The following is a 27,894-nucleotide window of genomic DNA, read 5'->3' as shown; positions in this document are numbered from 1 at the left end:
GTCTTCTCCCTGCGGCTTCACACTGTCTTCCCTCTATGGGTATCTCTGTCCCAATTTTCTTTTGTCATAAGGGCAGCAGTCATATCAGATTAGGGTCCACTCTAATGACCCCACTTTAACTTAATTGTATCTGCAGTGACTATTTCCAAATAAGGTCATATTCTGAGGTACGGGATGGGGGTTAGGGTTTCAATGTGTGAATCTAGGAAGGACATAATTCAACCCATAGAAACCTGCGAATTTTCTACTTGATGGACTTTTTTCTCTTTCTTTTTTAAAGATTGTACATGGCAAGTCAAAGCAAATGATCGAAGCTTCCACGAACAGCCTCATTTTATGAACACAAAGTTCTTTTGTATTAAGGAGAGCAAATATGAGGTAAGTTGATTTTAACTTCCTAAATTAATTTTAGTAAAAGCCAGTTTTCCCCAATAGCCATCATGCTTACTGGCTTTGTGTGGCACCTGCCTTCCAGGTCACCCCTGGCCTGGGGCTACTGATAATCATCATTAGTTCTCTAGAATGTCATTTTTGAAATTGAAGTGTAGTTGATTTACAATGTTGTGTTAATTTCTGCTGAACAGCGAAGTGATTCAATTATATATAGATATACATTCTTTTTCACATTCTTTCCAGGATGGTTTATATATATATATATATATATATATATATATATATATATATATACACACACACACACACACATTCTTTTAAAAGTTCTTTTCCATTGTGGTTTATCACAGGATATTAACTATAGTTCCCTGTGCTATACAGTAGGACCTTGTTGTTTATCCATCCTATATATAATAGTTTGAATCTGCTAACCCCAAACTCTCACTCCATTCCCCTTGACAACCACAAGTCTGTTCTCTAGGTCTGTGAGTCTGTTTCTGTTTCATAGACAGGTTCATTTGTGTCATATTTTAGATTCCTAGAATGTCATTTTTATTCATCACACTAAGATTAACTACCTTAAGGGTGTATGGGGGTGGCTTAAAACAAAACAAAATTGTGTAGATTGAAATTTCCCCTCTGTGTGTACAAAGCTCTTTAAAAAATATTTTATAATAAAAGAATAAAAATAATAAAATAAAAGAATCTACAGTAATATCACAGAAGCCTTGTTTTTGACAGTAATAAGAATTTGAAAGGAATCTTAGTAACTTATTTCCCCCTCCTCTGCCTGTGATGGATTTAGAGACTTTGAAGATATTTTCACCTCAAAAATGCTTATTATCATTGAAATATAAAGAACCCCCATTACGTCTGGGCTGAAATGTTTGTCTGTTAGATCCCTAGGACTGCTCTAACAAAGTACTACCACTTGGGTGGTTTAAGTCAACAGAAATTTATTCTCTTACAATCCAAGGGGTCAGGAGTCTAAAATCAAGGTGTCAGCAAGGTTGGTTTCTTCTGGAGCATCTGAGGGAGAATCTGTTCCAAACTTCTCCTGTGGCTTCTGGCTGACACTCCGTGGTGTTCCTTGGCTTGTAGACGCATCACTCCAATCTGTCTGCCTCTGTCTGCCTCTGTCTTCACACGGCCTTCCCTTTGTGTTTCTGTGTCTTTGCCCAACTTTTCTCTACTAAGGCCAGCAGTCATTGGATTAGGGCCACCTTAATCCAGCATGACTTAGTGTAACTTGATTACATCTGCAAACACTGTATTTCCAAATAAGATGACCATCACAGGTATCGGGGTGAGGACTTGAGCATATCTTTTGGGGCACACAACTCGGCCACACCCGTTTCTTTTTCTTACACAGCCTCCATCCCTCTTGAGTAAAAGAACATTCCTTCTCCCCCCATGTTGATGTCTCCTATTTTCTTCCCATCTTTGCCCCATTTTCAAGGAGGCTTCTAAGGGGTCAAGGGACCCAACAGCAGGATCCGTTTGGTCACAGCCAGATTTGCCACAGAGACCTTTGAGGTGAAATGTCTGCATCTTGTTACTGTCTCTGACATAAGCCTCCAAGGGATCATTTTGAGGCCCAGTTAGAAGTAAAAGCTTAAAGGAAATCTTTCTGACAACTTACGTCCTTGGTCCCTGTAGGCCACAGGGCTTAGTGATTTTTGCAGGTGTATATACATTGTGATACTGTGATAAGTGTGTGGCATTGTTTAGAATGACTTTCTCATTTTTTTCCAACAGACTAATGCAATTAAAACATACAAGTATAATGCGTTTACCTTTCTACCAATGAATTTGTTTGAGCAGTTTAAGAGAGCAGCCAATTTCTATTTCCTGGTCCTTCTTATCTTACAGGTAATGCCCTTTGATATCTTAAATCTGTTTTGAATTATGGTGACTTAATAACATTCAGGTTGTTATTGTTTAAGTTGCATATAAAATGTGAATAATCTTGAAAGTTTTCTATTTGGACATCTGCGTTCTGCACGTAAGGGAAAGTGCCTTATAGACAACGAGCTCAACAGTGTTAAATGAACAGGGAATGGGAGCAAATGGAAATGTTATTTTAATTCTGTATTTAAAAAAATTCAATTTCCTACTGATGTCAGTGGTAAAACTGGTTTCCCTGAAGTGAGTAAAGTTAAAATCTTCACTTTGTAAAATAATTGTACCTTAAAATTAAATCCATTTTTTCATGGTTGGCCTTTATTTTTTTATTTAGATGCCAAAATATTGATTCTTATTAGTATTTTGGTCATAATTCTCAAATTATTTTTGTGAACTGGTTTTACACTACTGGAAAGGCCTAATTTTTTCCTGAGGTTTTTTTTTTTGTTGTTGTTGTTGTTTATCTTAATCGTGGCAAGAAATTCACTTATCTGGAGAGCAAAGTGCTACCTTCCCTTTACTTCCTTCTAGAGGGAGAAGGGGAGTTCTACATACTGACAATAATGTGGGAAATGAGCTTTCTCTCTTCTAACCATCTCCTAATTATCTTTTCTGAAGGTACAGTGATCCAGATTAGGGAACTAGTAATAGCCCTAGACAGCCCTTTCCTTGCATTGTTACTTCACTTAATTCTTGTGCTCGTTAAGTACTATCATAACCTTCAATTTGCAGAGAAGAACTGAAGCCTGTTGAGGTAGAGGAACTTGCTTCAAGTCCTATCACCCTACGTGGCAAGGCTGGGTAGGACTTGGATCCAGGAGTTTGACTCCAAAGCTTGTCATTTTAACCACTCCATGATATGGCCTGATGATCAATAGGATGGTTGCAAGAGGTCTTTACTTGCTTCCCAACCTTTTATTCCAACTTGATGGCCATCTTGATGGATGCGAGGCTTCCTGCAAGGCCACCCTCTTTCTTGGCTAGACCGGTTAGACCGGTAGCAAGGACCATGAAGGAAGCACTTTCTTCTAATGGTCCCATAGATGCCCCACCCAATCCAGAGCCAGCTGCTATCTACTGCCATTTTCGCCTCCATCATGGGACCCTCAGAGACCACTGCTGAACAACCAGCAGCATAGAGCCTGCTGTATGCACCCCCTAAAAGTTAAAGGACTGCTGCTCCCTGGGACACTACAGTGCCTGCCCGTTGTTAATTATGACTTTCACAAAAGGTTTGGAGCATTTCTCTCTTAGATATCATGTTACAAAGCTTCCTTGGTGTCCAGTGAAAGCCATAATGAGACCAGGAGCCACTGTCCTCTGGGCTGTGTCCCAGGAGACCAGAAGTGAGAGAGAGACAGAGAGAGAGAGGCACGAGAAAGTTGAGCTGGATGCTTCAGCACCTTTTCATGCGTGCTTGGCAGGATGCAGACCTGGATGATAATGGAGAATAGCCTTAGAATCAACAAGCTTCGAGTTAGCAGTTGCCTGTAGGTTAGCTGTGCCTTCCTGGGCACACGCGTACGCCTTCTTTTTTATCTCTTTCAGGCAATCCCTCAAATCACGACCCTGGCGTGGTACACCACCTTGGTGCCCTTGCTTGTGGTGCTGGGCATCACGGCCATCAAAGACCTCGTGGACGATGTGGTAAGGATTTTTTGTGCAGCTTCCTCCTCACTGCTGCAAGCATATTTTCAAGTGACATTAATACTTGACATTTTGAGATTATTAAAATAACCTTTCCCATCCCTCCTCTCAAGGCTCGCCATAAAATGGACAACGAAATCAACAATAGGACGTGTGAAGTCATTAAGGATGGCAGGTACCATGCTTTTCTGAATGTGTGACTTTCTTCCAAGGATGTGATGTACAAATACATCTAGAAACATCCTTAGAGATAACTATTTGAACTTGGAAGTCTATCAGTGCATGAACCTTTTCCTTATAAAGGCCTCTCTTCACTTCCTAAGACAAAGCTATACCCAAGTTGGGGTCCAGGCGGTTGCCCGATGGGGCTCTGTGTCCTCGGCACTCCTGTGTTTACACAACCCGTCATCCTGGAGTATGCCGCTTCATCTCTGTTCTTCCCAAACTTATGCTGCCCAGGGCTTTGCCCAGATGTCCTGACACCCTTCCTGACTCCCCAGCTACAGTGATTTCTTCCTTCACTGTGTGTTTTTTTTTTTAATAAATTTATTTATTTAGATATTTATTTATTTTGTTGCTGCGCGCGGGCTTTCTCTAGTTGAGGTGAGCGGGGTCTACTCTTCGTTGCAGTGCGCAGGCTTCTCATTGCGTTGGCTTGTCTTTGTTGCGGAGCACGGGCTCTAGGTGCGCGGGCTTCAGTAGTTGTGGCATGCGGGCTCAGTAGTTGTGGCTCATGGGCTCAGTAGTTATGGCACGCGGGCTTAGTTGCTCCACAGCATGTGGGATCTTCCCGGACCAGGGCTCGAACCCGTGTCCCCTGCATTGGCAGGCGGATTCTTAATCACTGTGCCACCAGGGAAGTCCCTCACTGTGTTTTCAGAGCATTTTGTTTTCATCTTTCTAATTATGATCTGAATTTCATTAGAATTATTTGTGTGGAAGTCTCATCTCTCTGGAACTCTAAGTTTTTTGGGGAGACTGCACCTGGTGGTATTTGTTTTTGTGTCCGCCTGAGCATCCAGCGCACAGAACGTGCTCATCAGTGTTTGCTAAAGTAATGTAGTCAGTGGTGACCAACGTGCCAACTCGGGGACCAGTGGTGAGTTGTTTTTTGAGCAAGAGCTTCGAGGCAGAACTACAAATTCAAGTGCTAAAAATAGTGACTAAGGCCTAATTCAAAGACATTTCGTGTGTCAACACTGAGGAAAATAACCCGAGTTATAGCCACACTTCAGTGGTGTCTACTTTGAAAATAGACTATTTCAATCTATAAATATGTTTAGATGCTTTTTTTCCCTTCCAGATAAATAGATTCTGTTCCAAAGGTTACCTTTCAAGTCACTTAGAATCACTGTCGTGGATGGTGGTGAGATTCATAGCTAGCCCAAAGAGCCCTGTGTAGCCCACAGCCTGGCTGACTACACTGGTAGAGAGTAGCTCTGAGTAGCCTTGAATTGGGGTTAGGAGTGCATATAGGACATGACTGTGGCCCCAACAGCCCATGTATGGGGACTTGGGCATCCGTGGGGCAAAGTGACAGGGGTCTCCCAAGGGGAAACTGGACATCACAGTGGAAGAGTCAAACGGAATTGCTTCTAATATTCCTGAAGAGCCGTGGCAAGAAGGTGCTTAACTTATTCATTTATAATTGAGACCCACACGCAAATTGCTAATTGACCATTTCAGAAATATTAAAATGTAAACTAACTACCATTCCTCTTAGTGAAAGATAAGCCAGGTTAAGAAAAATCTTGAGATTAAAAATTGTGTATTAAATTCTTGTAAAATTGGGGAAACTGGGATATAAGCGTATATTTTAAATGCATTTTAAATCTCCAGGTCTCTTTTATCCATAAATTAATGGGAGGACCAACATAGTAATTGGATTTCTGTCTCCAAAACAATTAAGGATATTAGTTGTGGTAGGTTCATAATATCTGTTAAGGATATCTTTTCTATAATGAAAACCTTTAAAACAGACAACAGGCAGACCTTACTTTATTGCATTTTGCATTATTGCGCTTCACAAATACTGCATTTTTTAACAAATTGAAGGTTTGTGGCAACCCTGCGTCAAGCAAGGTGCCGTATTTCCAAAAGCATTTGCTCATTTCGTGTCTCTGTCACATTTTGGTAATTCTTGAAATATTTCAAACTTAATCATTATTATTTTTTTGTTATGGTGATCTGTGATCAGTGATCTTTGATGTTGCTTTTGCAAAAAGATTGCAACTCACTGAAGGCTCAGATGACAGAGTTTTTTAGCAATAGAGTATTTTTAAAGAATGTATGTACATTTTTTTAGATATAATGCTATTGCACTCTTAATAGACTACAGTATAGTGTAAGCATAACATTTATATGCACTGGAAACCAAAAATTTGACTCACTTTATTGCAATATTTGCTTTGTTGTGGTGGTCTGGAACTGAACCTGCAGTATCTCCGAGGTCTGCCTGTACTATATTTTAAAACTTTTTAAAAATGTTGACTTATTAAACATTTAAATGGGTGTTTCCAGTAGAATTTAATACTGAAGGAAGCAATCTTTTTATTTTATCAATATCCTTAGGAGATTCATTAGGAAAGTGGTACACACTCATCAAAAAGATAACTTTAAACAGTAGAGAGGAGGCCAGCACTAAAGCTCCATGATGATTCCAGGTGGCCCATGTGGGAGCCATAGTGCATCCCTGTCCTGGGACCAGCAGGTGATGGATAACTGAGAGGAAAGGAAGGAGAAGGGCTGGGAGCACAGGACATGAACAAAAACAGAGGGGTGGCATGTGTCTCCTTCCCACACATTTAAGGAGCCCCCAATGACCCTCAGTTATACAACATAGAATGGAAAGGACACATCAAAGTCAGCACCGCCATTGTTACTCCCTTCAGAGGAGATGACGATCCTGTGACCCCTTAATCATCGGATGGCTGAACTTTTGGCACACCTTTTCCCTGTGATGTATATGTTTTCCCAGAATCTTTGGCTTCCAGACAGAATAATTCCAAATCCCTTGCCAGTAACTTTAAAAAAGCCACTAAACTATCATTTTTTTTTTTAATATTTAGGTTCAAAATTGCCAAGTGGAAAGAGATTCAAGTCGGAGATGTCATTCGTCTGAAAAAAAATGATTTCATCCCAGTAAGTGGACAAGCTCTGCTGTCTCATTCCTTGCCCTCACATCTGACCTGGTGCTCAGTTTTGCCTCGGGGGTCGGGGTCTCTCTGTATTATTGGTGTGTTTTGTTTCAAACAGGCTGACATCCTGCTGCTGTCCAGCTCTGAACCTAACAGCCTCTGCTACGTGGAAACGGCTGAACTGGATGGGTAAGTGGGTCTTAGCTGGGCCTGTTGGAAAGCTAACCTTTGGAAGGCTAACCTTTGTTACATTGAAAGCTGTGCACTTGGATGAGAAGCCCTGAGGTCTGGCCTTACCTCTACCCCCTGATGGCTGTCCAGCAACCTCTGTAGGAGACCAGCCTCTCTTTGTCTTTGCCTTGTTAGTACCTAGAAGGACCAACAGTAAGACAACAGTGGTCTGACTCCCTAGTATACCAACTTCTCTTTGCCTATTCCATCGCCATTATCTGAAAGCCCATTTTCAGAGAAAGTAGAAGGTTTGATGACACAGTGTATGCCTGAGCCCTTTGTAAGCTGCTGATCAGTGTTCAGCCACAGATGAATGACTATTAGTATATTTTTTGGAAAAAAAGAATAGATTTTTAAAGTCTTTGCCAGTGGACTATCTTCCCCCTTTGTTGGTTTTGGTTATTATGCTACCACTTGAAAAGATAAACTTCCATTTTTGACCATTTTGACCAGTTTTCAGTATATTTATGGAGTGCCGACTAGGTTGCATTAGTTTTGCGTAGTAGCTCATTTAATCTTTTCAACAACCCTATGAGGCAATATTATTATTACCTCGAAGTTACCCATGAGGAAACTGAGGCACTGGAGGGGAGGCTGCCTGCCCAAGGTCACACAGTGGGTGGCAGAGTTGGAGTGCTACTCCCCTGTGCTCGCTCCCAAGGCCAGTGCCTGTGCTTTCCATTCTGGCATAAACCCCTTTCCCCACACCCTAGATGTGCGTAAGCTTCTTTATGGAGAGCTGAGATCATCTGAGTAAAAACGAGGGCTTTCTTTGCTCTATAAGTCAGTCTGTTGATTGTTCAACCTTAACTGTACAACAGCTCTTATTCCCGTGAGTGAGAGATTCTGAAGTTTTACAAAGATATAAAATGCTAGCATGCTCTGTCAGAGCAAACAGAATGGAAGGTTGAGAACCACTGGTCCACTTCTTAGTGCATGGAAATCCCCAGTCAGTATTTGTGGAACTTGAAAAAAGTCATTCATCCTAGTAAGACAGGCTTGCTTTCCAGAGCATGTGTGCCCAGCCTGGCCCTGAGTGTCCTCTTGCATGTGCCTAGCCTTCCACTGCGGTGGGGACATGCCAAGTATTGGGGGTAAGGTGACCATATCCTTTTTTAGATAGAATTAATCTTTCAAAGACATAGGATCCAATTATTCACTCTAGAAAATATTAAGTTGATAGAGTCTTGACCCTTTCAAACACAGATATGTTTTGTAGAATTATCTTAGTGTGATTAAATGTTAGAAGCTAAGTTTTTAAACAGCAGTTTGATAGTTCAGGTTGGTGGTAAGAATTAAGTTAGTAAGAAGTGGGAAAGGAAGCTTCTGGGTACCTCTGTCCTACCCAGATTGCCTCACTGTAACAAACAGCAAAGTGGGCCAACATTTCCCGGGTCAGGGAGGGATTTTTGTCTAGTTCAGGGGATAACTTCATCCAAACCTGAAGTTCCAAAGTGAGCAGAGAGTTTGAAAATAGAAAAAAACTAATTATTTAGCTTTCACTTCCAGGTATGCCTAATGTTACTTTTTACCATTTTCTTTAACTTCCTTTTCGAACTCTGAAATTTGTTCATTTAATTTTTTTTTCTCTTCCTTTAGAGAAACCAATTTAAAGTTCAAAATGGCACTTGAAATCACACACCAATATCTCCAGAAAGAAAATTCATTGGCAACGTTTGATGGTTTGTGCAAACATGTCTTCCTTTGTTTCAAATTTTCATTGCTTGATTCAGTCCGTATTAATTAAAACCAGAAAATCTTTCATATATGAGTACTTATGTAGATCATATCTCCTTTAAAAGGTTTTATTGAATGTGAGGAACCGAATAACCGACTAGATAAGTTTACAGGAACACTGTTTTGGAGAAATACAAGTTTTCCTTTGGATGCTGATAAAATTTTGTTACGCGGCTGTGTAATCAGGAACACTGATTTCTGCCATGGATTGGTCATTTTTGCAGGTACTTTCTGAGTCTCTTGGGAAATTGATCTGTAGGCTCATTAAAAACTTAAATGAGGAAACTGATTTTATGTCCTCTCTCCGTTGAAACCAAAGAAAGAGTCATTTTATTGACATGCCGGTGAATTGATTTTCCCAATTGTTGATCATATTGAATTTTCCATTTTTAGGTGCTGACACTAAAATAATGAAGAATAGTGGGAAAACCAGATTTAAAAGAACTAAAATTGATTACTTGATGAACTACATGGTGTATACGGTATTTATTTTCTGTTTTGGTAGATTGCTGTCTTTTGGTCTAGATTTGTTGACATAGAGAAGTCTTACCTCTGTAGGCCAAGTAGAAAAGTTCACAAGGTGCACCAAAGTTGGGGGGTGGGCGGGAGAGCAGATTCCCTCACCTTTTCTCAGAAATGCTACATTTCTAATTGGAGAATCTCCCCGGGAATGTAAATTTCAGTTGTTGGGTACCCTGAGTTGATGAGTGGAGTGATCAGTTGGGAAACCCGGGAGCCTTAGATAAGTTACTGGGACTGGGCTCCTAAAGTCAATATAGGGTTGATTTTACTGCTGTTAGTTTCCCATAGGGATAGTTCTCTTAAAAGCCAACCTTTCCCCCCCCCACCCCCCAACATGTACTGTATGAGTCCAAATATAAGGCAAGTTTAGGTATAAGTTCTCTCAAGGGTCCCCAAGACCACCCCCAGTTTTGATGATTCATTAGGAGGACTTATAGAATTCAGTGTATACTTAGAGTTAGAATTTATTATGATAATTCTTGCTTATTACAAAGCAAGATCAGCAAAGGGAGAAAGCTCATGGGGCAAAGTTCAGAGGAAACCAGGCGCAAGCTTCCAAGAGTCCTCTCCCAGTGGGGTCATACATACCAGACATACTTAATCCTCCCCAGTGACAATTTGTGTCAGCCCACGTGAAATGTTGGTTATACCAGAGAAGCTCATTAGAGACTCAGCACCTGGGTTTTATTGGGGTCTGGTTGTGTAGGCACTTATCTGCCTGGCATGTACCAAAATTTCAGACTCCCTAAAGGAATGTGGGTATTCAGCATAAAACATATTGTTTTACACAAATAGTTAGGCACAGTGAGCCATTCTTATCAGAGAATGAGAAATAAGGAATCAGGAAACCCTTCCAAAATCTAAGTTCCCAGAAGCCAGCCAACAGTCAACCTTGCAAACAGGCCTTCTAAGGATAGCAGTCTCAGGACTGCTATGTTAACTGTTCTGCATGTAGGGTGGCCCTAAATATCAGGCAGTCCTCCAGTTTGCCAATGAGGAGTTTTTTCAGGTATTTAGTTTAGTTTGGTATGTTCACAGGGGAGGTGAATTCCAGGTCCTTCTAGTCCACCATTCTGATCAATCTGATCTAGTTTAATTTGAACACGTGAACTTTTAGAGACTTATAATACTTACGTACTTCAATTGCATATACATATTCAAAAGTACATAAAAGTAATATATTAATTTAAGAGACAGTTCGTTTTTCCCTGCTCTCACATTTCATGAAAACTTAATTTGAACTTTTCTGATGCATCTTCCATGTCATTGTCTTGGTTATGGCGTGAGCCTTCACAAGAGGCTCATCACCTCTCCTCTGTGCCAGGTTCTTTTGAAACATAGCACTTTGGGACTCTGTGTCCAGAAAATTAAATTTGCCCCTGGAAATTTTTTTTTTTTTTTTTTTTTTTTTTTTTTGCGGTACGCGGGCCTCTCACTGTTGTGGCCTCTCCCGTTGTGGAGCACAGGCTCCAGATGCACAGGCTCAGCGGCCATGGCTCACGGGCCCAGCCGCTCCGCGCCATGTGGGATCTTCCCGGACCGGGGCACGAACCCGCATCCCCTGCATCAGCAGGCAGACTCTCAACCACTGCGCCACCAGGGAAGCCCCTGGAAATTTTATTCTTACGCACAAATCACCAACTAGCACTAGGGCTGTTGACATTTTTATTCGTCCCTTAAGTATATGCTCAATTTCCACAACAGAATACTTACTATATGACTGCCCAAAGGATCGTAAACGTTAAGTGATCATTAAACCTTCAGGAATAATTACCCAAATCTGGGTAAACTTTTCTTGCCTTCTTCTTTTAAAAAATCATTTCTTTCAAACATTTTCTATATGTATCCCAATTTAGCATTCTTTGAAATTGTTCCATGCTAAGGTAAGGTGTCTTTCCCAAACAGCATGCTATTGTTCAAAGGAAAAGTAATTGAGAGGATGTCCAATAATATGAGAATATTTAAAGATTTGAATGTAAGATACCACCTTCTCTTCTGAAAGATAATTTTGGGAACCAAACCTCACCTTATATGTGGTATGTAGGATAAATCAATCAACCATGGAAATAAATAGCTTTCAAAGCATTCTTATGACACTGTTTCTATTTTAAGTGTGTTGTTTTTACAGACTACTAAATTATCATACATAAGTAAAGTGTTGATAAGATAAACAAGCATCTGTAAAATGCATGGGGTCGACAGTGCATCTTTAGAATAAACTTAACTGTTGAATGTCTTTTAGATCTTTGTTGTTCTTATCTTGCTTTCTGCGGGTCTTGCCATCGGCCATGCTTACTGGGAAGCTCAAATTGGCAATTATTCTTGGTACCTCTATGATGGAGAAGACACTACACCCTCCTACCGTGGATTCCTAAATTTCTGGGGCTACATCATTGTTCTGAATACCCTGGTGCCCATCTCTCTCTACGTCAGGTAAGGCTGTCTTCTCTTTGGCCTTTTGCTTTAATGGAAGAACACAGTAAATCTTCCCAACTTATCACCTTCAACTCTAGCAATTCTTGTTTCAAAGGTCATAAGGAACAAGTAAGAAAATAGCTTTCATTTCAGAATTGAGGGTGATACGGGGAAAGGAAATTAACGGTGTGTCTGCTCTGTGCTAGACACAGCATCTTTTATCTCGACCTCTTGACAGATACGGCTACCAGATTCAGAGATCAAACTCTACTCCTTAGTCACTTGCTTGGCAAGATTCCTTGTTGGTGGGTTCCGAAGCCCAAGCATCACAAAGAGCTGGGTGAAGATTTAGAACGTCGTGGAATAACTTGGTTGTTTTCCTTTTCAGGAGCCTTCCTAACCTCTTTTCTGTGTCTTCCTTATTACCACCTGCTATACCTATTGCTTGGAAAACTCACTGGGTTTCCTGAACGCTGCCTTCTAATGGGAATACCACTCTCCCTGCCCACCGTCAACCTCTCAAAATGTTCTGTGTTTCTCATCTCAACCTCAGCTGCGCTAAGAGTCAGGATCGTATCTCTGACAAATGGTCATCACCTTGTTTTGTGATATTTCTGACTTTTTTTTACTTTTTCGTTTTTTAATATCAAAGTTCACTATCCCTGGTCAATTGAACTTTAGACCGTTGGGAGAGAAATTGTGCCTTGAGATATTCCCAGCATTCAGAGCCTTCTCTTAGTTATGAGAAGTAATAGCCCAGAGGCATATAGGGCCACATGCACACCTGTAATTAGAAGCATTTATTTTATTTTAATTTTATTACATGTGCATTTGTTTTATTTTTAATTTTATTACAGGTAGTTACTATTGTTCTTTTAACATGAAGTAAAGCCCTGGGGAGCCATGTGTTTGCAGTTATTTAAAAAAAAAACTGAGATGAGTTTTACCTTTGTTAGGGGAACTGTTATACAGATTATTTTGTCTGTCTATAAACGTATGTTATGAAATAAACCGTATATGTAGTTTTAGGTTTAAAAAGTCACATCATGTGACTAATATGATTTTCTTTGTTTCTCTTGGAAGTAAAGGTCCTTTCAAACTATAAATTGATCAGGTCATTTCAGATAGTATCTCTGCTTTGTTTTTAACCCTACAGTCTATTCATTCAGAAAAGACTCACTGAAGCCACACTATACCCACAAGGCCCATGTGATCTGCTGCTCTGCCCTCCACACCCAACCATAACCTCCAGCATCTCTCCCTACTCCCTGGACTCCCTCATCTCTAGCCTCCTTGAATTCCTCAGCCGTACCAGTGCCTGCCACAGGGCCTTTGCGCCTGCTCTGACCTCCACCTGTAACATGCTTTTCCCCTCCATATCTACATGGTTGCTCTTTCATTTCCTTCAGGTCTCTGCTCAAAAATCACCTTATCCCCCTGGCTTTTCCTGACCCTCTCTTTCTTAAACACCACTTCCTCTGCCTGTCGGTCTCCAGCTCCCCTCACCCTGCTTTGATTTTCTGCAGAGAATTTTCATCACCTGATAAACTGTGTGTTTACTGGTTTATTTATTTGTCCATCTCCATTAGAAGGTAACCTCCTTGAGAGCAGGGTTTTTGTCTCTTTTGTTTACTGATGTGTCCCCTGTACCTAGGATGGTGTCTGGTATATAGTAGGCACTCAGGAAATACATAAGGGAGGAGAGAAGGAGGGAGTTATTTTTCCATTTGTTTAGCTTATTATAGACACATCCTTTGCCCACTGAACAGTTGCTGGATGTGTAAGCACCTTTCTTACCTAGTTGAGTTAGATTTAATCAGTTATAGTTTTTAAATGGAAATGATCCTTTTAGAATATTGTATTTTGGATGTTCTGTAACCTTATAAGAATTTAGGACTGTATACAAAATGGATAAATGACAAGGACCTACTGTTTAGCACAGGGAACTATATTCAGTATCTTGTAATAACTATAACGGAAAAGAATCTGAAAAAGAATATGTAAATATAGTTACACATTCCTCAAAAAATATATATATATCCCTGAATCACTTTGCTGTATACCTGAAACTAACACAATATACTTCAATTAAAAAACGGTTAAAAAAAAACAATTTAGGAAAAAAACATGCTTTAGGGGTTACTTGCCAAAAACCCTTTGTCCTACTTGAGAGTACACAGGGGTGTATAACCTAGTGGACCCTCACTCCCTTTGTCCTCCAGTTGAGGGCAAAGGTGAACACGCCTTTCCAGTTGTCTCTGAGTGCGATGGGGAATGAGAGAAAAGAGTAGAAGCTGTCACATCGTGGGGTGCCCCCTGCAGTGTTACCATGTCACCCGTGTGGGTGGCGTGTTCTGAATGTGGGGTGCCGTGGCCAGATGTGCTCAGGAGTGAGTAGGAAATCACATTGAGAGGACACTTTGACCCTGAAGCTGGAGAAAGATGTGTTTGGTCAGGAGAACCCAGAGACTGGGCACATGGGCCACCGCAGGGCTTGTCTCTTTGTATGAATAGATAAACAGCTCGCTCCTGGCGCAAAGTTAGGACAAGATCAACTGCCTGCCACTCATATCTGAGAGCTCGATCAAAAGTAATCATTTGTCTTCCTAGCGTGGAAGTGATTCGTCTTGGACAGAGTTACTTCATCAACTGGGACCTGCAGATGTACTATCCTGAGAAAGACACGCCCGCAAAGGCAAGAACCACCACGCTGAATGAGCAGCTCGGGCAGATCCATTACATCTTCTCTGACAAGACAGGGACGCTCACACAGAACATCATGACCTTTAAAAAATGCTGCATCAACGGGCAAATTTACGGTGAGTGGAAGCTGTTACTAAGTCCCTGGGCATGTGTGACCAGAGGCTGCCTTTCCAGAGTGGCTCAGGGAGGTCAGGAGTCAGAAATAGGTACACATCCCGCAAAAATTTAACTTGCCATGTGACCCAGCAATTCTGCTCCTGTGTGCATACCCCAAATGAACCGAAAGCAGGGACTCGAGCAATATGTGCACACCCATGTTCGTAGCAGCATTATTCACAGTGGTGAAGGTTTAGAAGGAACCTAAGTATCCATCAGTGGATGAATAGATAAGGAAAATGTGGTATATACACACAATGGGATTTTATTCAGCCTTAAAAATGAAGGCGATTCTGACACTTGCTACGACAGGGATGAACCTTGAGGTCATTCTGCTAAGTGAAATAAGCCAGGCACAAAAGGACACATATTGTATGATTCCACTTATTTGAGGTACTTAGAGGAGTCAAACTCATAGAGACAGAGAGTAGAATGGTGGTTGCCAGGGGCTGAGGAGAGATGGGAATGAGGAGTTAGTGTTTAATGAGTCCAGAGTTTCAATTTTACCAGACGAAAGAGCCATGGAGGTGGATGGTGCTGATGGCTGCACAGCTGTGTGATTGGACTTAGTGCTTCTGAACTGTTCACTCAAAAATAGTTGAGATGGGGCTTCCCTGGTGGCGCAGCGGTTGAGAGTCCGCCTGCCGATGCAGGGGACACGGGTTCGTGCCCCGGTCCGGGAGGATCCCACATGCCGTGGAGCGGCTGGGCCCGTGAGCCATGGCCACTGAGCCTGTGCGTCCGGAGCCTGTGCTCCGCAACGGGAGAGGCCACAGCAGTGAGAGGCCCGCGTACCGCAAAAAAAAAAACAAAATAGTTGAGATGGTAAATTGTATGTTAACGTGTATTTCACTACAATTATATTTTAAAAATTAATTTCCATTTGATATTCTGAAATGTGCTATAGATTTATAAAAATAACAAAGCTAATGCTGTATTCAAATAGGGTGCTCTAACTTTTAAAGAAAAACAATATAATTCTTTTAAAAGCTGTAAGCATAACATCATATGCTTTCCACTTGGAGGAAACTTTGTGCTGTGTATGGTACTTTCCCAGAACATCAGTGAGGAAGGTGGGATGCTGAGGGCTTGAGGAAGGGGTTCTCCTCTGCGTGGGTGGTGGTTCCTTCTGAGCTGGGGGAGGGCGGGGGTAAAGCACTTCATAGGACGTGATTCTGGCCCCAGAGGAGATGGCAGTGTAGACGGACACAGTTTGCCAGTATTTGAACCTCTAGACCAGAAACCAGCACACTTTTTTGTAAAGAGCCAGATAGGAAATATTTTAGCCTTTGCTGGCCACATATGTTCGGTATCAAATATCTTCTTTGTTATGCTTTGTTTGTTTTTTAAAACTCTTGAAAAACCATTCTTAACTCAAGGGCTGTCCAGAAACAGGCTTCGAGACCTGTTGACTCGATTTGTTTTGTCCTGTTTGTTCACAGGAGACCATCGGGATGCTTCTCAGAATAGTCATAGCAAAATAGAGGTGAGTCCTTTCACTTAGGAAATCTCTTGGGTTGTGTATGAGTTTCCTGAGCTGTAACAAACCAACATAAAATGGGTGGCTTAGAGCAACAATAATGTATTCCCTCACAGCTCTGGAGGCTAAAAGTTTGAAATTAAGGTGTCAGCAGGGCCACGCTCCCTCTGGAGGCTCTAGGGCAGAGTCCTTGCTTGTCTTTTCCTAGGTTCTGGTGGTTGTCTGCAATCCTTGACATTCCTTGGCTTGTGGACTCAACACTCAAGAAGTCTGCCTGTGTCGTCACATGGCCTTCTGCCTGTGTATCTGTGTCCAGACTTCCCTCCTTTTATAAAGATACCAGTCATTGGATTAGGGCCCCCCCCAATCCAGTATACCCTAATTTTGATTACATCTACCAAGACCTTATTTCCAAAGAAGGTCCTATTCCCAGGTACCAGGGGTTAGGACAACATATCTTTTTGGGTGGACATAATTCAACTCACAGTAGGCTGTGTTAAGACAGATGTGAGCCTCTTGACACTTCAGGACGTGTTAAAATCCTAAGGTGATGCTTGCATGAGGACACGGTTTCAGAGCAAAGTTCCTGTCATTCGTGAAGCCCAAGTTGTCTCTTTTAAATCACACTGACTTTTCCTCCTCTGCTTCTTTCAGCCAGTGGATTTTAGCTGGAATACGTATTCCGATGGGAAGCTTGTATTTCATGACCATTATCTCATCGAGCAAATCCAGTCGGGGAAGGAGCCGGAAGTGCGACAGTTTTTCTTCCTGCTGGCGGTGTGCCACACGGTCATGGTGGACAGGCTCGACGGTGAGTGTGGCTCTCGCATCTTGGACACTGGGGGCCAGTATTTTTAGTTTACGGGAGACTCGTGCTTGGGACTCGAATGCACATATAAAGAGTTGTATGAACTAGAGGTGTTTCAGTTAGGTTTCAATTATGATATTTTATACCCCAGAGAAGTGCATGGCTTACATGGCATACTCCAGGGAGCCTTGCCTTCTAGATCCTGGGTTCTATTTCCCATAGGTAATTCTTTGCCAGAGATATCCTGCAAACGGCATTTCTGATATAAGGTTTCTTCTTTCTAGAAAATATGAGTGGTCTGTTTACCCAGAGGGCCAGCTGACAAAACAGTTAGACCAGGTCGCCTGAGTCCTTTTTTTTTTTAACCCCCTCTGGGGAAAAGAAGTGAATGGATAACAGTGCAACTGTCTTAAAGTCCTTCTCCCAGGGATCCTGTCACATATTTCAGAGAACCCAAATACCCTCAAAGTAAATGACTTCTGAAAATTCCCATCTCAACCTGGTGAGATTTAGACTTTAGAATCACAGGATCATATGAATTATGATGGTATATCACGTAAAGTTTCAAACGACTGCAGTCTGAATCCACATAGCATATTGCAAATTATCACTAAATTAATTCAAAGTACAAATATAACAAGGTGTATACATATTTCCTATAATAACAAATATTACTGTCCAAAGGAAAAATTTAAAAAAGAGTTGTGTGCGTGACAAGTTTGTCGAATCTCCACCCAAACAATGACTGTCTGTGGGCCCCTTCCACTAGATGGTATACAAGCTAGCAACCCATGAAGCAGGCTTCTGGCCTCCAGAAATATACATCTCCTTCACAGTTCTAGCTCCAGATGTGTTTATCACTTTGGAATTGAAATCTTATCAGTAAAAAAAATGATTGACTCTTGCATTATAACAGAAGAATCAAAATCTTATCACTATCTGAATACTTAATATTTATGAAGAGTCAAACCTTATCTGGATGATAAGTGGACTTTAAACTTGGACAGTCTTTACTACAAAATAATTTCAGAGAGAACTTATTTTTTACATTCAGATATGTTTGGGGTTTGAAATAGTAGCAGCCGAAAGCCTAGGCCTCCTGAAGTTGCCTTTTTCATTTGAAGGAACATAATTCATGTGTATTTGCATGGGAACAAGCAAGTTGACTTGTAGATTCCTCTGAAGAATTCTATTTTTTTTTAAATTAACCTTTTTTAAAAAAATTGAAGAATAGTTGATTTACAGTGTTGTGTTAATTTCTGGTGTACAGCAAAGTGATTCAGTTATACATGTACGTACATTCTTTTTCGTATTATTTTCCATTATGGTTTATCATAGGATATTAAATACAGTTTCCTATGCTATACAGTAGGACCTTGTTGTTTATCCATTCTATACAGTAGTTTGCATCTGCTAATCCCAAACTCCCACTGCATTCCTCCCCCACCCTCCCTCTCCCTCGGCAACCACAAGTCGGTTCTCTCTGTTTGTGAGTCAGTTTCTGTTTAAGTTCATTTGTGTCTTCTTTTAGATTCCACAGATAAGTGATATCATACGATATTTGTCTTTCTCTTTCTGACTTCACTCAGTATGACAATCTCTGGGTCCATCCATGTTGCTGCAAATGGCATTATTTCATTGTTTTTTATGGCTGAGTAATATTCCATTGTGTATATATACCACATCTTCTATTCATCTGTCGATGGACATTTAGGTTGTTTCCAAGTCTGCAGCATTCTTAAATGTAGCTTGTGCTAGCTTTGTTAGAGCAAATTTGTCGAGTATTAATGAAGGCTAGGTATTTTGTCACCTATGGACACAATGATACATTATATAGATACACATGTGCATTCTGGAGAGAGCAAAAGGTGCCCTTTTGTCATGTGCATTCTCCACTTTAATCAGCCCAGCATACAAACGAATGTCCTTTTCTGTTTTCTGATGCTGAGGCTTCACATGTAGTGGATGAAATCTCCAGAGGAGAAATAGGCATAAAAACTAAATGTGTAGAAGCTATTGGAGGTAAAAGAAAAATTGATTTTGGCTTTGATACATAAAAGCACCTTGAAAGGGTCCATTGGAAGGGACCTTGGGAGTAACTCCTCCAAGTATTATAGATGAGGAAATTCAGACCAGAAGCACCAAGACCTACCTGATCTCAGCATGTTAGGACTCATTTTAGCTGAATCCTTCCACTCCACCATGCTGGTGTGCCTCTGCTCTTGCACTCTCATTTTCCCTCTTTTACAAGAATAGTAGAGATTGGCTCATCTTTTTTTATGCATAACATCAACAGTGAGAGATGAGAATCTTGTCACGTATGCTCAGCAGAAGGTTTGTGTGGCCCAAGTGTTGAGCACATGTAGGGCACATGGAGGCTGAGTGTGGAGAGGCTGCATTGGTTTTCTGTTGCTCTGTAGTGGATCACCACAAGTCAGTGGCTTAAATCACCCATTCATTAGTTCACAGTTCTTTAGGTCAGAAGTCTGGGCACACAGCGTGACTGGGTTCTCTGCTAAGAATCTCCCTAGAATCAAGGTCAGGCCACGTTGTCAACTGGAGATCAGCATCCTCTTGCAAGCTGAGAGCAGGATTCAGTTCTCTGTGGTAGTAGGACTGAGGTCTCCATTTCCTTGCTGGCTGTCAGCTGGGGCTGCTTTCTGCTCCCAAGGCCTCCCTCCTTCCTTGCCACATGGTTCCCCCTGTCTTCAAAGCCAGCAGTGGAGAATCTCCCTTCCATCAAACCCCTTTCACGCTTCAAATCTGTCTCTCCAGGAAGAGCCCCGTCCCTTTTGAGGACTGACCCAGTTAGGTTAGGAACACCCAGATAATCTCCTTATCTTAAGGTCAACCCCAATCTGGACCTGAATTATATCAATAAAATCCCTTCCCAGCAGTACCTCGGTTAGAGTTTGCTTGAGTCACTGGGAGAAAGTGTATGTGTACACAGGGTGGGGAGACACACCTTGGGGCCATCGTAGCCTCCTGCCTCCTGCAGAGGCCATGCGAGAGAAGAGTTCGAAAGGCTTGGAGGCAGTTTCTTTGCCTGAAGCCCTTTAAGTTGGGATGCACCATGAGATTATGATTAGAGAGCTGAGTTTTAGGAGTTTGGAGCTGGGACACACGAGATGGGTGAGGAAACTGAGGACCTGGGTTAGCCGTGGAGTCTTTGGGAAGGATGAGAAAGTAACAAATGGCGGCGGGGGGGGGGGGGGGGGGGTAGAGTCTTGCTGCGGGGGGGTGGGGGGGGGGGGGGGGGCGGGGATAGTCAATCTGAGACGTAACTTGTTTCAGGACTGGTGACTAGAAGATTATCAGCCAGAGGAAAGCTATGGAATCAGGATAATGAGAGGTGGGGTTTGTTGTTTCAGCATCTATTTTATTTGCATCAGTTCCGTGATCCACAAATTAGTCTGTAAAAGAAAAGAAAGTCTCTTTGGTTGTGTCTGAGCGTGTGGTAAATAAATAGTTTTCTTCAGAAGAGGTTTCAGGAGGTTAATTTTTAGTCCAGGTTTCCTCCTGCAAACATAAAGTTGGAGTTTGGACCAGGTCTCTGAAGTTCCTCCTATTAGTCTGCAATTCTGTGATTCCATTACTAGAACAAAATGGAAGGATTTTCTTTTAATGATAAAAATATCAGTGTTCTCTCCAGATATGATTGTCTTACTCATGGGAACTTTACCACCTTTTATCATTTTGTTCCTTTTTTTTCTGTTGGAAATAAGTTTGCCTTCAGTATGATGCAATATATCCCTGCCAGCGAAACTTGCTGAAGGGAGGGGACTGTGTTCTCACTGCTGCTTGTTTAGCTGTGGTTAAATATTTTACCCTCTGGCATGTGTGTGTGTTTGTAGAATGGCTGGATTTAGCAAGTACATTCATAACTTCTGGTGTATGACTTTCTGGGTGAGAGATGGAGAGAGACCAACCTAACTGTCATCTTTAATTACTATTTGGGAGTGATTAATACTGACTTAGAGTGAACCACCTGCGCATGTATGTGAAGGGAGCAGAGTAGGGACGGGCGTTTAGCTCTACCTACAGCTGTGCACCCTGGGGCATCTGCCCCCTCCCCATAGACGGATGGGGTAAAGAACTGCCCATCCATCTATGGGTGCATCCTGATCATACCATGGTGGAAAACGAAATGCCTTTTCCTGTGGAAATTCATCTGACTTTAGTAATACTTTTCATTCTACTTTGAGATAGAAGAACTAAGAGTAGAAAAATAGAAACTCTTGGATAGGCGGAGCTTTTTTTTTCTTTTAATTTTTTACTGAGGTACAACATGTGTACAGAGACAAGCATATAGCTCATTTTCACAGGTTGAATACTCCCTTGTCGTGAGTACCCAGATTTTTACAAACAGAACATTTTCCATCCCCTAGACATCCCTTTTATGTTCCCTTTCAATCATTGCCCCTCCAGGGGTGACTACTGTCCTGACTTCGAACAGTGTGGGTTAACATTGTCTGCTTTGCGGTTCGTGTAAATGGAATTATTGGTATGTACTTGGTGTCTGGCTTCTCCACTCAACATTGTGAGATTTACTCCTATTGTTGCAATTTAGTTGTGAAATAAAGGCAGTTTCCCATTATATAATTTTCAAATATCAAGATATTGAACAGATTGATACATTTTGAGACTTTTTTAAATTATGAGAATATAGCTAAGTTGAAGAAAGCACACTCTTCTAGAGGGAAGATAACCTGGTACAACCCTTTTAGAAAAGAAGTGAGTAAAATATATGCCAACAGGTTTAAAAATTATCAATATTCTTTACCCCAGTATTTTCACGACTAGGAAGCTATCCTTAGAAAATAGAGTCAGAAAAACCTTTATACACATACAAAATGCTTATTACGGTGTTTTTTAATTATTTATTTATTTTTTAAACTTTTTTTTAGTGGTTTGAGAGAAGGCAATTTTATTTATTTATTTATGGCTGTGTTGGGTGTTGGTTGCTGCACGCGGGCTTTCTCTAGTTGTGGTGAGCGGCGGTCACTCCTCACAGCGGTGCGCAGGCTTCTCATTGCGGTGACTTCTCTTGTTGCGGAGCACGGGCTCTAGGTGCGTGGGCTTCAGCAGTTGTGGCATGCAGACTCAGTAGTTGTGGCACGCGGGCTTAGTTGCTCCGTGGCATGTGGGATCTTCCCGGACCAGATCTCGAACCCATGTCCCCTGCATTGGCAGGCAGATTCCCAACCACTGCACCACCAGGGAAGTTCACAATGTTATTTTTTTAGAGTAAAAAAATTGGGGGAAGGAACTAAGTGCCTGTAATAGGAAAATGGTCACATGTTACATTCACAGGTTACATTCCTTTAAAATAATACATAGAAAGACTTTTTTAAAGCTATGATAACATGCTCAAAATACAATGTTAAAATAATCAGGATGTAAATGTATATTTAGCATGATGGAAACTTTTACAGAAATAGGCATTTCCAAAAGGACTGGAAGAAATGATAACAGAATGTCAATAGTGTTGTTTTTCTCTAGATGGCGGGATTATGAGATTTTTTTCCCCTATTCTTGGCCAGATTTTTCTTTTTTTTTTTTACTTCTAGTTTATATCACTGTTTATGATTAGAAATAAAAGTTTACCTTTTAAAAACTTTAAAATTAATGTTGGCATACTCCTTAAAAATCAGTGACTTGTTTCCTTGAGGCTGATTTGGGCTTTGCAATACAGTTGGTCCCCTGTGCCCGCAGATGCGGAACACCAGCTGTATCTGCTGTAGTCTGCCATTTTATAAGGGACTAGAGCATCCATAGAATTTGCCTGCGGGTGCTCCTGGAATCAGTCCCCTGCGGGTACCGAGGGGTAACCATACATCCTCACCCAGCACGTGAACTGCATGAACCCTTGGTGGTGAGCTCAGCTTTTCTGGTTTTCTCTCCTGCCTCGCTTGCTAGGTCAGCTCAACTACCAGGCAGCCTCTCCTGACGAAGGTGCTCTGGTAAGCGCCGCCAGGAACTTCGGTTTTGTCTTCCTCACCAGGACCCAGAACACGATCACCATCAGTGAGTTGGGCACTGAGAGGACCTACAGTGTTCTCGCCATTTTAGACTTCAACAGTGACCGGAAGCGAATGTCTATAATAGGTAGGTCTCCATGTCTGTGAATGGCTCATTGAGATGCTGCCTTTCACACATTTTATTTAGCGACACCAGGATAAAATAGGCATTGAATGAACCCCTTGGCTCCCGGAGGATTTCCGCAGGCTTGTCCAAACTGGTGTTTTCTTTCTTCATTCTACACCATGTCCATCACTCGAAGGGACAAATGCAGTAGATCTGAATCTTGCAGATGTTGATGTATCTTCAAAGATGTGGGCTGCCAGCTGTGGAATCTGGGTGGCAGCACTGTGGGTGGTAGACCCACAACATGAGCTTTTATATCGTGAGTCACTCTGAGCACTTCTGCTGGAGGCTTGAGGGACATCAGGGAAGGGAGAGTGTAGCAGGAGAGGAGCTCTGAGAGAAGCGAGGCTGTGCTTAGGAATCAAAATCATACCTCCAGCCCAGGCAGCCAAGTGGAGACAATGATCACTTCATAATAGTGAAATGTTTTAAGTTCATATTTTGAAATAATTTCAAACTTACAGAAAAATTGCAAGAACACTTGAAAGAACTCTTGTATTTTCTTCCATATCCACCATTGTTAGCACTGGTCACAAATTCTTTGTCATTATCATTTACAAGTTCTTGTTTTCTCAGCCATTTATTTGAGAGTCAATTGCAGATCTCATGCCCCTTTCCCCCAAATACTTAAGTAGGTATTTCCTAAGATCGGGAACCTTCACTTATTTTTATGTACAGTACACTGATCAGACTCAGAAAATTTAACATTACAGTATTATCATCTTTACAGAACGTTTTCAAATTTTACCAGGAATTCTCTTTCTGATTCAGGACCCCACCTAATATTCCACATTGCGTTCTGTGATTGTTACTCTGGTCTCCTTTATTCTAGAAGAGTTCCACAACCTGTTTTTGATCTTTCATATGCTGACTTTTTTGAAAAGCCCAGGCCTGTCATTTTATCGAGAGTCCCTCAGTTTGGATTTGTCTGATATTCCCTCATGATTAGATTCAGATGACGCACTGTTGGCAGGAGGGGTACGTAGATCGGTGCCGTGTCTTTCCCAGCATATCACATCAGAAGGCACGTGATTGCTGGTCACATCAGCTTGGATCACTGGGTTAAGTGATATCTATAAGCTTTTCCACCATGAGATTGACTTTTTAACCAAAAAGATATATCGGTTTAACTGCCCCCTGAACTCTGATTAGGCTCATTTTACTGAGTGCTTTCTGCGTACCCAGCACTGATCTGGGCTGATTATCATGCCTGGCATCTACCTTAGAGAACTTAAAATCTAGTTACTGATGAGACACGTAATACAATTAAATTACTGCAGAGATCAAAAAAGCCAAGAAAATGGTCACAAGGAGCGTGTTTTGGTCCCAGTATTAAAGGCAGTTAAGTGTTGTGGGTTTATAGGTAAGAAAGATTCCCACTGGCTGGCGTGGACAAAAAAGGCTCTATGGAAGAAGCTAGCACATAGTAGGGAGTCAGTGAATATTTGCTGAAAGAATAAGCAAGGCTATGGAAAACTGAGCTGACTGAAGGAATCTTTTCATATTTATTTCCCTATTACATTCTATGTAGACAGTGGCTTATCAGCGTTGTTGAGAGCAACATTTTTCTCATTGCTGATTTTAAACTAATTATGAATGTTTAGCACTGCGACACTTCAAATTAACTTTATGAATGTACTTTTCTTTTAAGAAATCAAACATTAACTTTACTATTTGCTTTTCCTTCCCTTGCTACTAGTAAGAACCGTAGAAGGCAATATCAGGCTTTATTGTAAAGGTGCTGACACTGTAATTTATGAACGGTTACATCGAACGAATCCTACGAAACAAGAGACACAGGATGCCCTGGATGTAAGTCTCACTTCCACTCTTTATGCCACAGATTCCAACCTTATTTTCTGGTACTATCCCTTAAGCTGGAATGAAAGCTCTGTGTTAACCGTTGACCTTTCTATTGTCTTGGTGTAGTTGAGTGGAAAGAGCACCAAAGTAGGAATATGTTCTGTCCCTGACGCTGACTTCCTAGGAAATGACCTTGCTACCTCCTCCCAGCATCCAGGTCAGCAGTATCTACAGGACTGATCCAGGAGAAAGACTGGTCTTTCTTCTGGTGAACTCGAGCAAGCTACATAACCATCCTGTGCCGTAGTCTCCAAGAATTCCAACGTCCTGGTGTACAGTGAAGGAAAGCAAGCATTCACGTATGATAGGGCATGATAAAGCAGTGCACTGGATAATCAAGTTCTGATATCTTTGTTAGAGAATCAGTTTGGTCTTCATTACTTCAAACTTGCTATTTTAGGGGACTATGTACTTGGTCCAGTGATATTGCAATTATTCAGAATGCTTCTGGAAATTTCTCTTTTAGAATTGCCTACCAACCCTTATATTGTTTTGCTTGTATATAATGACGGCAATGAAGTATGGAGCCTATCTGTCAGATCTGGTGTCCCAGTTCTGCCTCTTTACTTGTTTTGTGCCCTCTGGGGGGAAATGGTTGATGTCTCTGATGAATCATTAATTGCCTGTGTGGAAGAGGAAGGGGATAATTCCTACCATGGAGGGTTGGTGCAAAGCCTCGTGGATGAAAACCATCTTGCACAGCCCCTAGCACTCAGTAGGTGCTTAATAAAGGTTTTTTTTCTTCCCTTCACTTGATGGGTCAGAGTTTGGGGGCCAAAGGTCCTTCAGAAAGAAGCCTGATGAATATGATGTTTAGTAAGTGGGGTCACATTTTAAGGTTATATATGTTACTGAAGCAGTTACACTGGATAATTTCTCATGAGGAGATGAACAAGGGCAGTCTAATCAAATACATGCAGAACCTTGCGAAGAGTCTTTGACAACAGACCCTCAGTTGGGTGAACCAGCTCTGCCATTTTTGGCTAGACAAGATGTGATTGTGAAGTAATGGAACATTTTTACTGGTTCATATTTAAGCTATTTAAATTGGCTTAAATCTGTTCACCATGATTAAATTTTCCAGACTCCTTCATTAAAATGTTTTATCTCAGCTTTAACAGTGGCTCATGTATTTCAGAATTGGTTTGAGGGAATAATGCTTGGTTGAGAGTTCATAGTTGACTGGACTTGTAACAGTTTGTAGAAACAAATTATAAAGGTGTCAGGTCTGGTTTACAAAATCATTATACCCCAAGGCAGCTTCCTTGGTCTGTTATTTTCTTCGTTAAGAGAAAAAGGGTTTTTTTTTAATTCTCATGATTTGATTTAGAAGAAAGATATGCTTTTCCCTTGAACTAATTTGGGAACGACAAATATATTCCTATTCCTAAGATATTGAGAATACTTAGAAAAACAAAGTATTTGTTTAATCTCCTTTATGGAATGTATGTGTACAGAATCCATCTTTCACAGTCTTTTAAAATTCTCTTATTGTATTATTTCAAAGTAAGATTTCAAACTTGACCTTGAATTACATAAAATTAACTATTCTTTGGGTGAATGGATTGTCTTTTAAACAGATCTTTGCAGGTGAGACTCTTAGAACCCTGTGCCTTTGCTATAAGGAAATTGAAGAAAAAGAATTTGAAGAATGGAATAAAAAGTTTATGGCTGCAAGTATAGCCTCAACCAACCGGGATGAAGCTCTGGATAAAGTATATGAGGAGATTGAAAAAGACTTAATTGTGAGTTTTAACCTCTGTAACTTTCTCCTTGATATTCCAAACAGAATTGGAAATTTTATTAAGTTTTATTGCAGTTTTGATCTCATGCTTGAAAGAGAATTTCAACTTCAGTATTTGAAATTGGTACAGTGGAACTAGGTCACTTGAATTTCTTTTGTTCAGCAAGCAAAATAGGAGTTGCCATTAGGAGAAACCAAATGACAGAAAACACTATGAGATTCTGATTCTGTTATTTTTATATCACTTATTAAAATTCACTATGATTTGTATACAGTAACAAGCCAGCATATACTCATTACATTGTGAGAATTACTGAGATGATTTATATTTTGCAAAATCTTGAAATGAGAAAATATACCATTTGTGAAAGAGACTTTTTAAAGTTTAATACTGACTGCTTTTTGTGTTTATGTTAAAAGGAAATGTTCAGTGAATAGTTAGTATTGACTTTTAGCAAGAGAAATTGGCTTGTGTCCATGTAAAGTAGTATACACACAATGAAAGTATATTTTTATTGTCTTTGATTTGTACTTATATTTTTGTCTTGGTGAATTACTTTAAGAAAAATGTTTTTGGCTGTTTGGTTTTTGATGAGTATGACACACGACGGCCTTGCCAGTTAATGCTGGCCACTGGCCCCAATAGAGCACCAACTGGGGTGTATTTAGTCCTTCTTTTTACAGTTTGGCAAACTGCAATTAAGAACATTTTTGGCTTATTTGCTAATTCCTTTCTTTTAATGTACACTGCAGCTATTGGGAGCAACAGCTATTGAAGACAAGCTACAAGATGGAGTCCCAGAAACCATTTCAAAACTTGCAAAAGCTGACATTAAGATCTGGGTGCTAACTGGAGACAAAAAGGGTAATTTAGTTTGCAGGGAAGCACATCTGTTAATTCACAAATATTCATAGCTCCTATTTCCCTTGCTCAAGGTGACCTCAAACTTTCCATCCTGTACACACACTGTCTGTTTCTTTGGGACAGAGACTCTTTCCCTGAGGA

General features: G+C 41.0%; 1 protein-coding gene across 1 annotated transcript in view; it reads left to right on the top strand.

Annotated features, from left to right (window-relative positions):
- Positions 1-27,894, top strand: part of ATP8B1 (ATPase phospholipid transporting 8B1) — a 62,650-nt gene that overhangs the window by 19,732 nt on the left and 15,024 nt on the right. The window contains exons 2-18 of the mRNA XM_007450106.1: positions 281-378; positions 2,152-2,265; positions 3,847-3,945; positions 4,059-4,120; positions 7,014-7,086; positions 7,201-7,271; positions 8,913-8,995; positions 9,116-9,274; positions 9,444-9,532; positions 11,815-12,005; positions 14,598-14,806; positions 16,289-16,332; positions 16,981-17,137; positions 23,054-23,242; positions 24,981-25,093; positions 26,725-26,889; positions 27,642-27,753. Of these exons, the coding sequence (XP_007450168.1) occupies positions 281-378; positions 2,152-2,265; positions 3,847-3,945; positions 4,059-4,120; positions 7,014-7,086; positions 7,201-7,271; positions 8,913-8,995; positions 9,116-9,274; positions 9,444-9,532; positions 11,815-12,005; positions 14,598-14,806; positions 16,289-16,332; positions 16,981-17,137; positions 23,054-23,242; positions 24,981-25,093; positions 26,725-26,889; positions 27,642-27,753 (2,028 nt within the window). The remainder of the gene's footprint in view (positions 1-280; positions 379-2,151; positions 2,266-3,846; positions 3,946-4,058; positions 4,121-7,013; positions 7,087-7,200; positions 7,272-8,912; positions 8,996-9,115; positions 9,275-9,443; positions 9,533-11,814; positions 12,006-14,597; positions 14,807-16,288; positions 16,333-16,980; positions 17,138-23,053; positions 23,243-24,980; positions 25,094-26,724; positions 26,890-27,641; positions 27,754-27,894) is intronic.

This window comes from Lipotes vexillifer, unplaced genomic scaffold, assembly GCF_000442215.2.
Source record: "Lipotes vexillifer unplaced genomic scaffold, Lipotes_vexillifer_v1.1 scaffold79, whole genome shotgun sequence".
Taxonomy (NCBI): domain Eukaryota; kingdom Metazoa; phylum Chordata; class Mammalia; order Artiodactyla; family Lipotidae; genus Lipotes; species Lipotes vexillifer.
This window is presented reverse-complemented; position numbering and strand designations above follow the sequence as displayed.